The sequence below is a fragment of the Limanda limanda genome, chromosome 15 (assembly GCF_963576545.1).
Source record: "Limanda limanda chromosome 15, fLimLim1.1, whole genome shotgun sequence".
Lineage (NCBI taxonomy): Eukaryota > Metazoa > Chordata > Actinopteri > Pleuronectiformes > Pleuronectidae > Limanda > Limanda limanda.
This window is the reverse complement of record NC_083650.1, coordinates 6,066,755-6,079,881: the sequence shown is the minus strand read 5'-3', so window position 1 is coordinate 6,079,881 and position 13,127 is coordinate 6,066,755. Positions and strand designations below refer to the sequence as shown.

The window sequence follows — 13,127 nt, the reverse complement described above, 5'->3', positions numbered from 1 at the left end:
CACACACACACACACACGCACACGCACACGCACATGCACACGCACACACACATACAAACACCAGCCCCGATGTGGTAATGAGACTAATGCACTGTAAGTGGATTGGCTTTGAAGAGCCTGGATTCGCCTTAAGATGTCTGAGCAGACTGGAGTTAGAACTGCTGGGGTCGGGGTCACGCACACACCCTGTTCTCATAAACAAACACATGCATAATTACAATTATGACACAGTCTGTTTTATAATTCTGAATTCTTTTTTTTTTGTCACTCAACACTGTTTGTTAGAGTAATTACAAATATCCTGTGCAGCTCTGCAACATGTGTTCTCACTTGCTTCTTCGATCATGGAGAGAATATCAGACAGGTGTCCTCCTCAAGCATCTCACTGCACAAACTGTGAAAATGTCACCTCCTGCAATGTTCAAGAAAGAAAAAAAACCCGGATCTGCCCCAAGATCAGCAGAATTTAATGGGTTAATTTCTGACTGATACAACATTCTGCCTCCAGGTTTTGGGGCAACCTGTTTGGTTCTTTCGATGCCTCTCTGCCGGTGTCAGCCTGTGTTTTTTGGGGTTTTCCATGCATCCATCCCATTACAGATGAACGCAATACCTCAAGAAATCCTTAAGGGAATTTCAAGTTTAGTACAGATATTCACTTAGACTTAAGGATGATCTTCTTTGTCACCTCTTAATGATTTTTTTGAAAATAATACATAATGAGAGCAAGTTATGACGGTCATAATGACAAAGTTGCTAAATCTTTACTTTACAGTAAAATATTCTGATACTTGACATGCAGACAGTGGAGGTCACCATGAACAAGAGTTTCATTACATTTCATTACATTCACCTGTACTCAATAAATACATTTGGGTTTTCATAGGTCAAACATGTTTTGGCCTCTTTAATTTGATATCACACGAGTGCTTGAGGGAATTTCTTCAACTTTTGTCAGTTGTCACTTGGACTAAGATTTTCAGATAAAGTGATTACATTTCGTTGGTCAAAGGTCACAGTGAACTTATATGAATATGGAGAAAAAAAGCATGTAGAGATATTCATTAGTTAAACAAACATAACCACCTTGGATGAGGGAATAATTCTGACTTCAAAACTGTTGATTCACTATCTGTTGATCAAATCTTTCCAGCATCAAAACACGATGTAGGTCTGTGAGTCATCCAGTCTGGACACTTACAACCCGCCTGTCAGTGAGGTTGAACTCATCTGAATAGTCTGTCAGTCAGCTTATCACCCGGGCAACCAGCCAGCCGGCTCCTCACTGACTTGTTTAGTAAACTTATCTATTATGTCTTGTTACAGCAAAACTCTTTGTGTTGCTGCGGAACACTGAGTGAGTGTCTGTGTGTTATCGTGTGGCCAGACGATGCATTCCTCTTCCTGCTGGGGAGCTGCTGTGTATGAACATGGCTGAACATCCCCTCCACCCTACTCCTCTACCCCCGCCTCCATCCCCTCCACCCCACCTCCATACACCACCACCCGTCCAGCTCCCAGAGTGCCAGTCACACAGCCCCGTCTCTGCGCCATCTGCATATCACATCCTGCCTCGGCCAAAGCATTAAATTAAATCCCTGTTTGGGTTGATTAACAAATGGCTGGTGAGCTCACATAGTTATGGAGTTATTTATTTAATTGTCATCAAGACTTCTTTTTTTTTTTCTTCTCAGCAAAGCAGAAGAGCAGAGGTGTGCAGGTGTCCTGATGGAGAGGGTGTATGAGGCAGAGCGATGGAGACACTGCAAAGTTTTTCTGTGTTTCTGGCTTCAGTATCTGTACCTGTCTCCCATTTATTCCCGCACTTCTCTCTAATTCTCTCCCCTCCACCCCCTTCCCCCCTCTGTCCCAAAATGAATAGTTAATCAGTTTGCTAATTGAGTGACAGTGAGTCCATGCGTTGTTGTAATTGTCCAATCAGAGAGCTTGGAACAGACACAGTCACAGCTGATTCATCTCTGCCGCTTACTGCTAAATCCACAAGCTGCAACTGGAGGATGTGCCAACAAGAGTTATTCCTTCCTCGAAATTCCAAAGCAACTTTCAAAAAGTCTAATTCGGTTTTCAGTTGGCAATAAAAACAGAAAAAAGTATAAAGGGGCGGACGCTTTGTTAAAGTTCGCAACCTTCACCTCATCACACCTCAACACTTTACTACAATTAAAAATAAAGGGAACAATTAATAAAAAAATACATGAGATAGGACTTCAAATTAAAACGTTGGAATTGCTGCACAGGACTTTATTGTGTCTTTGTTTTGAAAACATTTAAATCCATTCATTTATCTTTCTAAATATCCTCTGTTCCTCAGATCTTTCAAGTCACCCACGTTCTCCTGTATCGCTGATAAGCTATCGTTCTAATAAGAGACAAGAGACTCCTGTTGTCTTCGGCACTGTGCACTGTAGTATTTGCTAATTGGCCTTAAGGGAAAAGTAAAGTTGTGCAGAAAACTAAATGAAAATGAAGTGAGGAGTCCGAGAGAGATGGTGTGGGAAGGAGACCGGCTGTTCTGTTTTCTCCAGCAGTCCAAACTAGAGACATGTGGCTCTCCAGACAAGCTGTCCAGAGTGGGAGAGCTCGCTGGACTCATTACAGGCAGGGCCAAGACGGGATAGCTTGACAGAACACCATCATTCGGAGAATTTGGAACGGTCGAACCAGAACTGTGTTAGTTTTGTGCAAGCACGTGTGTGCGTGCCGGTGTCTATTTGGAACAGCGTGCTTCGACAACTGTCCATCTCTTCCCTCCGTCTGTGCCACCCCTGGCTGCCCCCAACCCCCGCCCCCCGTGGACATGTACACACACACACACACACACACACACACACACACACACACTCAACATACCACACACTCACAAACAACGCTGTCTAGGCCTGGCCAGAAGGATTGCTTAAATGTTTGCAGTTGTACTGGACAGCTGAGCGATGAAGTGGCCAGCCACAGGCTTCCATTGGAAATTGACTCAGAGGAATGACTGGACTTGGAACAGCAAACCAGTCGTCACTGCCAGTTTATAATAGTTTTATTAGTTTAACTTTCTCTTCATCCATTTCATCAGTCAATGCATCTCCTTCTACTGTGAACTTCCCCTTTTATATATTGATCACTTTCTTCCATAAATGTTTCTATTTACAGCACGAGTTGAAGTCATACGAATTCGTCTGACCTTTGAACCAATGGTCTCACATAAATTCATATATTATGTCTGATTCAAACCCACAGGAGCTTAACACAGTGTTGGCTTCATCACACGTACACAAATGCAAACCATCACCTCCCGTTCAAATCTGTTTCTGTGTAAGAGAGGAGGAGAATCAAATATTTAGCTCCTTGTGTGAACCAAATCCATGGACTTCAACTTTGGTGAACTTTGACCGACAACTTCACGCCCTCAACCTATAGCAATGATATTTATTGCGATCGACCCAACTAGGCTATCTCCTTCTCCTCCCCCTCCTCCTCCTCACTACAAAAAATGGCAGCATCTCATATTCTTCACTGCTAGTCCCTACTCACATTACGTAATTTGCCTGGGCAGGTGATTATTATTAACCTTCATTTGGATATGTGTGACTGTGCCCTCACAATTTATTTTATTTTTATGTAAATATATATATATGTACAGTATATTGTTATTTACAATAAAACCTTAGACATTTTAAAATATCACAGTAGGAAAAGCACAGGCGTAATGAACGTTTGTTTTTATTTTGTTATTAGCAATACCTGTGCATGAAAGAGAAAAAGATTAAATACATGGGGCTTGGTTAAGTTCTTACATTATTGACTCTTTGGGATGGTGAGACTTTTCTTACAAGCTTTCTTTCCCTCCATCCTTTTTTGCTTTGCTTTCTTTAAAATTATTTTCATCTTCTTCTTCCTCATCACTCTCTCCATCCCTTCTCCCACCTCTTCCCATTCAGTCCCTCTCACCGCACTCTGTTTATCAGTAGCAAGTGATCCAAAGAATATGCTTTGTTTCTCAAAGAACAGGATTAGGAAACAGGAGAGTGGGCGGTGATTTGTGAAAAAGAGAAGAAAATAGAGACCAGGGAAAGGAGAGGTGTGATTTTTGTCATCCTGATGACGCACCAACACCCAACAGCATTTTCTTATCCGTCTATCATTGTCTATCTGTGTCTCTCCCTCTGTCCCTGTGTGGTGGTCCAAGTCAGCTGGTAGCCCCCCCCCCTCCACACACACGCACACAGCGCCACCACCAGCAGCACCCAGAGGTACCGGCAGGGCCTGCAGTTCAGCGGAGCAGGTGTTTTTCTGCGGCGTGTTAACGAGCACGGCCTGCTGTCATTTCCGCTTTAAATGGCTGTCACAAATAGAACACACACACACACATACACACACATGCACACACATATCCTTTTTCTCTCCTCTCCCTGTGAATTAGCCTAAAAAAGGTGATCAGAGCTGTTACCGATCCTAGAAAGTGTTATTGGGTGCATGCACAGATGCATCGTTTTGTCTGTTTGCGTGTCTTCACAAGGTGTGTAAATGTGTCTGTGTGTGAGCGTGTCAGCAAGCGGCTGGTTAATTAAAAGTGGGGGATCATTCTTGTCTGTGGTTATTATTTCTATTGTTTTGAAATACACACAAAGTGAAATGTTTACACAACTCCAACCTTCGGAAAGTGTTAAGATTGTCAGTTTATTTGCGTGTGTGTGTGTGTGCACAAGCCTCATCCCTGTATCGGTACTCATTGTACTCGTCCATCTATGTGGGAAACCGCACGTGTATGTACTTTAATCCATGTGTGTATCCATGCTGTTTCCAGTAAGTGTTATCCGCCTCTGTGGTGTGGAAATGTTTGACACTCGTGTAATCCTGTGATGGGTCATCTGATAAAGCTGTGGTGCCACCTTAGTGCCAGTCTGTGCCAGCCAGTTGGGTAATACTCTGCCACCAGCTGCTCAGCAGATGTTGTTATTTGTCGCTCCCGTCTAAGAAGGGTTATTCTCTATGTGTAATTTTACCTCCTCGTGTCATTTCATCTTATCCCATCTCATCCACCTTTTCTTTTTCCTCTTTTCCTGGCAACCAGTGGTTTGTGTGTATGTGCGCTTAAAGTTTAAGTTCATACGTGTGTGTGTGTGTGTGTGTGTGTGTGTGTGTGTGTGTGTGTGTGTGTGTGTGTGTGTGTGTGTGTGTGTGTGTGTGTGTGTGTGTGTGTGTGTGTGTGTGTGTGTGTGTGTGTGTGTGTGTGTGTGTGTGTGTGTGTGTGTGTGTGTGTGTGTGTGGTTTCAGTGTGCTAGTATGTGTGTTGGGTGGAAAGGTCATCACCTCAACGCCTGCCCATGTATCAGCCAGATGATGTTTCTGGCATGGACAGTTTGAGTGTGGAGCTGGTAAACATGTTTTTGTCATTTTTTACATGATAATCCGATCTCAATCTGGCAAGCGCTGTGGGAGTCAGAGATACTGTGTGTGTGGGTGTTTGTGTGTGTGTGGGTTTGTGTTTGTGTGTGTGTATAGTCCAAGTTTAACTCTGGTAGTGGGGCCCTAAATTATTTAGTCAAATTATTGGAACTTGTCTTGTTTTAAGGTTAAGGTTTGTCCTCCTGTGAAGTCATGGATACGTGTGCGTGTGCGTGTGCGTGTGCGTGTGCGTGTGCGTGTGTGTGTGTGTGTGTGTGTGAGGGATATCATTGGACAGATGAGACAGATGAGCTGTAAGACTCTTATTCCTTCGGGGAATAAAATCTGTATTTAAATAATGACCAGAAAGCCTATCACTATAAATACTTTCCATATAACCTGATGATCAGCATAATCATCATAAGCCATTTGCACTCTTGCCCTCAGTATCATCATCACTGTTGCCTCATGTTCCAAATTCAGTTTTATTGGATCTGACTTATATTTTCCTCCCTCTCTTTGTGTGTGTTTTCCTCTCCAGGTGAATACATAAAGAACTGGCGACCGCGTTACTTCCTGTTGAAGACAGACGGCTCCTTCATTGGCTACAAAGAGAAACCTCAGGACGCAGACCTGCCCTACCCCCTAAATAACTTCTCTGTAGCAAGTACGTTCCTTCTACTGCCTCTGCTGTGAAAACAGAAAACTGTATTTGTTGGCTTATTATTAACCTTTTTAAACAACAATGTGTCACCTGTGAGCCACACACGCTTTGGTGTCACCACTGAAGTGGTTTGTTTGTTTTGCTCTGTTCCAGAAGCTCGGTCTCCTGCTTCTGTTTACCTGTTCACAGCATTTTAGGTTATCGCTCCGACAGCTGCTGACACATAATTGATTTCCACTAAAACTCAAAAGTGTTTTCCGCATAAAAAGATACAGCTAAGGCCTCGAGCAGACCAGGATTACGACTCTACTCAGAAGAGTTAGGGAGCAGTAACCTTTATATGTTGGCTTCATATTTTCAGGCTTGTGTGCAAAGATGCTTTAGTGGTGATGATCCTGTGATTAACACCTTAAGGGAGTCTCTCAGGTTTGAGCAGAGCCTCTATAGGAGGGAGGGTATCTATGTCTTGCCTTAGGACACTTCAGCAGGAATTTAAACCTTTGTCTTCTAGCTGGAGGACATGAAGCAATCTATATCTTCAAACCGATTATGTTTTTATATTTCTTAAATGTCACGTCTGTCATCTAAATTGCTATGAGATGTTGCCGAAAGATTCAAATGGTACAACAGCTTTTTGCATCAGTCTCACTCATGGCTTGTCAAATCATTGTGTCATTCATCAGATAGCTTTCAAAGTGTTGTTGTACTTTGCAGAACTCACCGAGGGCTCTAATCAACCACTTATCAGTATATCATCTGTCTGCACCTGGTTAACAGGCTCCACAGCGTCGTTGACATTTGTCATTAAGCAGCAAATGAGTTGACAAGATTTATCTTAATGTTTCTCAGTGTCACCATCACCATCACCTCCTCATTGATCATATAAGTAATGATTATCAGTCAGTTGTGATCATTCATAACCTGTGTACTTTGTATTTGTAAGAACACAGAGGAGATTTAGTACAAAGTTATAGTTCTCACAATATGGTTTTTGAATGGTAACCAAACCTCTGACTTATCTGTATGATCATACATCGCTGATACGTTCTAAAATAGGGTTTCACTTCTTGCCAAAAAACCTTAAGCAGCCACAACTGTATTTACTTGTATATATTTATAGTTCAAGCTCTAATGCTGCACAGAGCATTTACATATAATAAAAGTTAAAATAGGTTTAATCGGTTATATCTTGTCAGTTTTTTTGGGGGAAAAGCAATGTTAAATATCAGCAGAATAGTTGAGGATCAGTGATAGACGGAACGACAGGAGAGGCAGGAGGTGCAGGAGGTGCAGGAGGTGCAAGATGAGAGCGAAAAAGGGAAAAGAAAACGATGACGAATGATGGAATACAAGCTAAAACCTCTGAGAAAATTATAAAGAATGGAACATCGAAGGGCAGAGGAGGAGACAGAAAGATAGGAGTCCGGAAGGGAGGACAAGTACTGGGAATGAGCGATGGGAATCGATCAGAGGGGGCAGGGGGAGAGAAAATTGGACTCACAGGGAGGAGAGAGGAAGAGGAGAGAGGAATCAGAGGACAGAGAAGGAAAGAGGATTTGGGTGGAGAGCAACGGATGAGAGCTGGGGAGAGGGACGGAGGGGATTGGAGAGTGAGGCTTTTCGCGGATGAAATATTGGGAGGAGGTTCGTCAGCGCTCAACAGACAGGGAGGAGGAGACGAAGACAGGACTGGAGAAGGAGGAAAATGGGGAGAGGGAAAGAGTTTGAGAGGAGGACAAGCCAGGCCATACATCCGGCCCCGGCTGCTTGGCACAGCGCTGGCACTGCCACATCTGTTGCCCAAAGCTGGGAGGCCAGGTGGTGGTGTGTGTGTGAGTGAGTGTGTGCATGTGTGTGTTTGTTTATCTCTGTGTGCCTGTGTGTGTGTGTGTGTATGTGTGTGTGTGTGTGTGTGTGTGTGTGTGTGTGTGTGTGTGTGTGTGTGTGTGTGTGTGTGTGTGGTGAACAACAGAAGTGGTCAGATGGAACAGAGATGGTACAGGCCTGTTCCCTGCAGAGGGACTCATACATACAAGCCTGTCGCACACACACGCACACACACACACACACACACACACACACACACACACACACACACACACACACACACACACACACACACACACACACACACTGATGCATGCACTCGCATACACTAACTAAACAGCTACACAGATTTCACAATTGCCTGCTGTGGCAAACAACCCAATTTCAGCTAATGTTCAAACTTCAATATCACTTTGTGTGTGTGTCCAGTATTTTTTGGCCTCAACCAAACCTGACCTTGTTTCCTGGCAGCACAGCAGGCCTCGCTCACGAGTCAGGTAGTATCTTCTTTATGCGAGTGTGTGTCTGTGTGTGTTTATCTGTGTCTGAGTGTGACTGTACATCGAAACTCTGCTGCGTGCTCGACCCGAGCGGTGTTGCCATTAACCTTCCTGTCTATATTTAGGCTGAGCCATGACGTGCTGTGCAGTGCCACAATTAAAAAGAAAGAAATTGGGAGAAGGGATAGCCGATGACGGGAGGGGAGAGGAGGAAAGGAGAGGAGGAAAGTGGAGGGCAAGCGGGAAGGTGAGGAGAGAAGGACAGGCGACCAAAAGGGGAACAGAAGATAGAGGAGAGCAGGAGAATGTGATAGATGTGGAACAAAGCTGTGGGAGAGATGGGACAACAGAAGATGGATCATTTAGCTCTTTTACATCACCTCTTGTCCCCAGTAGCCACAGAGACTGCTGGGAGACGATGAAGATGTATTCCCTCCCATAGCAAACTCACAGGCCCATCTGGCCAAGTGTGTGTACGTTTTTTGTCTTTGTGTGCCATATCATACATTTGTGTGATAATGACTAACTGTATTGCCCATTTTCACAGAAATGTGTCTCTTCGGATATATTCGCCAGATGTGTACGCTCTGCAACACAGTATATCTCCTGGCCCAGGAGAGACACTTTATTTGTGTTATTGTTCGCTGAAGATATTGCTCATGAAAAGCTGTATGTTGTCTTAATGGTAATGTTACAAAAAACGTGTTATTCGGCATAAACTCATCTGGTTTGAACTTATTCTAATGTAATGAGTAGACCTATGTTATTTCATATGGGCCATTCTCACAGACAGGGGAGTAGGTTAGGAATAATGTCTCAGTTTAACTCAAGTGTTACCGGGAGCTAGGATGCTCAACATCAGGGCCCAAAAAGGAAAAAAGCTGAATGGAATTCAACAATCTGGATTATGGTTAAACCTGTGATGAGTGTAGTGTGAGGGAAACTACTGTGAATGAGTTTAATCAAGTATTGTGTTGTGGTCATTTGAGGCTTCATCTGTCCCAGACACATCAGGTGGATATCTTTGACATGTACAACCATATTAGTATGAAATTTCCTCCTTTTAACTCCACCAAGGAGGTTATGTTTCTATCTGTGTGTTTATTTATCAGTGGGAGTGTTTGAAAAGTACAGAATTTATTAAGACCAAACTTACCAGGGATGGAACCTGGACCTTAGGAAAAACAAACACATATGCATATATATCTCTTAGAAAATGATTATTGATGAATCTTGATATTACATCAAGACATATTTATGGTTAGGTCTTAGTGCAATCTGGTGCAGATCTAGATAATAAACTGATTTAGTAATCCAAACACAAAAGCAACCACAAGAACCCTTATGATGTATAATTAAAAACTCCACCTCTTCCACCTTCTGTTTTATCTTTTTCCTTTTCTCAGATTTAACTTTACGCTAATAAGACAACAAATGCTATTTTAAATGTACCTAATAGACAACACTCTCCCTCTGGCTGCCTGTTTCAGAATGTCAGCTGATGAAGACAGAGAGGCCAAAGCCAAACACCTTCATCATACGCTGCCTCCAGTGGACCACAGTCATCGAGAGGACCTTCCACGTGGACACTCCTGATGAGAGGTCAGTTCCCTGAAGAACTGCTCGGTGCTGAGAGCATCCTCCAGTCGTTGGCCAGTGAACAATAAGAAGGTCGAGCACTGTTTTCCTGTGAGAGCTCTAATCATCTACAACATGGGCTGAGTCAGGCTAGATTCAAATTGAGATGCTAATGATATCATCTGGCCAGAGCTTTCTTCTAAAGTGAGAAACTTTCTCTCTGTGTGGCATCTTAGAGCTAAGATGCTTTCAGGCAAATCGACCACAGGCCCTTGACTGTGCTGTTCCTGTATTACTGCCGACTGTCTGACACAGAAGCAGTTTGGATAAAAACCGACATTCAAGCTCACACAAATCAATTTTCATTTTCCAAACATACTTTAAACTTTTCAACTTAACATTTTAACTTAAGGACTAATTTATACATCCAAGAAATGTAACTAAGGATCATCTACATTTTATGTTTGAGTTAAACAAGAAAATATAAATAAACATTCTCAACTTTAGAGTTTTTAAAAGATCTTGACATTGGACTAAACATGTGTAGGTATTTATATATATATATATGTATATGTATGCATTATGTGGGTAGACGTATCATCAAGGGCAGAGGTATCTATGAGGAGAGTTTGTTGGTGTGTGTGTGTGTGTGTGTGTGTGTGTGTGTGTGTGTGTGTGTGTGTGTGTGTGTGTGTGTGTGTGTGTGTGTGTGTGTGTGTGTGTGTGTGTGTGTGTGTGTGTGTGTGTGTGTGTGTGTCTGAGGGAAAGAGAGAGGGTGAGAGAGACAGAGTGGAAAGGAGACCTTTCAAGTAGTGTCGGCATAAATTCTCCAGCTGCTCAGTTCCTTTCTGAGAAGCTGAGGTGTTTATCTCCAGAAAATGAACAGCTTTGCCCAGAAGACCACAGATGCTTCTGTGCATCCTTTGAGTTTGTGTGTTTGTGTGTGTGTGTGTTTTTTTATCTGTGTGTGTGTGTGTGTTGCAGCTGTCTGTCCAAGTTTGTCTATGTTATATGTTGTTTTCTAGTAGTTTTGTCTCTAGATAATCAAATAAAGATTTGGCAGTTAGCTCTCAATTATTTTACGAAGTCACATACTTTATACAAAGAAATATCCAGATGTGTGTCTGTGTGAGAGAGAGATATGGGCATCTTTGAAGTGTAGGTGGGTTGGAAAGAAGCGTGTGTGTGTGTGTGTGCCACAACTGGGTGTCTGTGGTTCTGTGTGTGTGTGTGTGTGGGTGTGTGTTACTGTATTTGTTGTACTGTACCAGAGCTGGCGGGACTCCAGCTACCACAGCCCCAACCGCTAGCAGAGAGGGTGGCACATGTTGGCGTGGTGCCGGATTGTAGGCAGGCCCATTATCTCTCATTAGCAAAAAAAACTCATTATACAAAAAACACTCTCACCAAGAGGGAGAGCATTTATCTGCTGCCTGACCTTGAGAGAGTTCCCACTGCTTTTCATGTAGCTAGACACACACACACACACTCTCTCTCACACACACACACACACACACACACACACACACACACACACACACACACACACACACACACACACACACACACACACATCATGGGTGCCACAAATTGAGTGCTCCATTGTCGTAGATGGAGTGTAACTTGAGTTTGCCCTTGTATTGGAGTGTGTAGGGTACGCTCAGAAGTCTCTGCAGTAGAAAGGGATTCAGATCTTAAAACCACACTGCTCCGTTTAGGTTCAGATGGATGTTCTTCCAGATCCTTCAAGGAAACATATGGGCATGTAACTCAAAACAAAACAAAACACACAGGGGTGATCATTTGAGAGTCAAACAGGTTTCATTATTATGATCTTTTCACAGCCTACACTGGGTAAGCGTATTTGAAAGTGCAAACTTGTAAATCCAGACTTGCTTCTCCGAACTCCAGAGGATTTCTGAATATTTGAATATGGTCTTTGGATCACCTCAGTTCGGTTGTCTGCAAACGTGGAGCCCTGCATGTGGCACAGGATTAACGCTGTTTGAGTGAAGATTCAAAGGGGAATTCTCTCCGTTCAGTTCAGGCTCGAGGAAACAACTTTAAAATTATATTGAAAAACCCAAATGTTATTTAATAAATAATAAGATTATCGTTAATCTGATTAAACAGTAAACTGATTAAACCTCAAAAATTACTTTAACTTAAAGTGTCATTTACTCAGGTCTCTTCTCTTCTCTTCTCTTCTGTTCTCCTCTCTTCTCTTCTCCTGTGTAACAGAGCAGAGGAGAACTTGGTTCTGTTAACAAACCATTATATTCATCATCATTAAATACAGTTAACGTGTCTACGCATCCTGACGCATGGCTGGCCTTCTGCTACACACACACGCGCACGCACACAAAATTAAACTCGCATATTTCCTCCCAACAGATGTTGAACAACACCGCTAATGGAAAGTCAATGGGGAGGAACAATGTTAGCAAACACCAATGCATTGTTCCCTCTAATGCATGAATGTGCGATTGTGCACACACTCACTCACCATCTCTCACACACACACACACACACACACACACACACACACACACACACACACACACACACACACACACACACACACACACACACACACACACACACACACACACACACACACACACACACACACACACACACACAGACTGGTAGGCATTAGTTCTGCTCCATGATCATTGCTCATTTGGTTGATTCTCTAGTTGAACGTGTTTCCTCTCTGTTGAACAAATAGATGTTTATGTTAATTGAAAACACATTAGCTTCTTTACAAACCTGGTCAAAGAACAGAGAATCCTCCTGGAGAGTCTCTGACCAATATTAGATTTTAAACCAGGTTAATGTATTGTCACTTGGGCTAGTTTCAATTATGTTATGTACTCTAAATGTATGTGTATGTGCAAACCTCAATGAGATTCAGTAAATTGTGAATCAGTGTTGACTTTTGACTTTAAAATGACTAAAATGACTGAATGATAATTAAAATACTTGCGCTTTCACCTTCTTCTTCTACGTTCGTCATTTTCCTCCTCTTCCTTTTTCTCCCTCTTCTTTTTTCCGTATCTTCCGCTTTTCTCCTTTTTCTTCCTCCTTTTATGTTTTTTTCTGTTCTCCTCCTCTGTTCGCACTGAAGCACTTGCTGTTTTTAAAGTTCTGGGTAAATA

The 13,127-nt window shown here is 42.7% G+C and overlaps 1 protein-coding gene across 1 annotated transcript in view; it reads left to right on the top strand.

Annotated features, from left to right (window-relative positions):
* Positions 1 to 13,127, top strand: part of akt3a (v-akt murine thymoma viral oncogene homolog 3a) — a 44,619-nt gene that overhangs the window by 14,731 nt on the left and 16,761 nt on the right. Inside the window, exons 2-3 of the mRNA XM_061087710.1 lie at positions 5,939 to 6,064; positions 9,879 to 9,990. Of these exons, the coding sequence (XP_060943693.1) occupies positions 5,939 to 6,064; positions 9,879 to 9,990 (238 nt within the window). The remainder of the gene's footprint in view (positions 1 to 5,938; positions 6,065 to 9,878; positions 9,991 to 13,127) is intronic.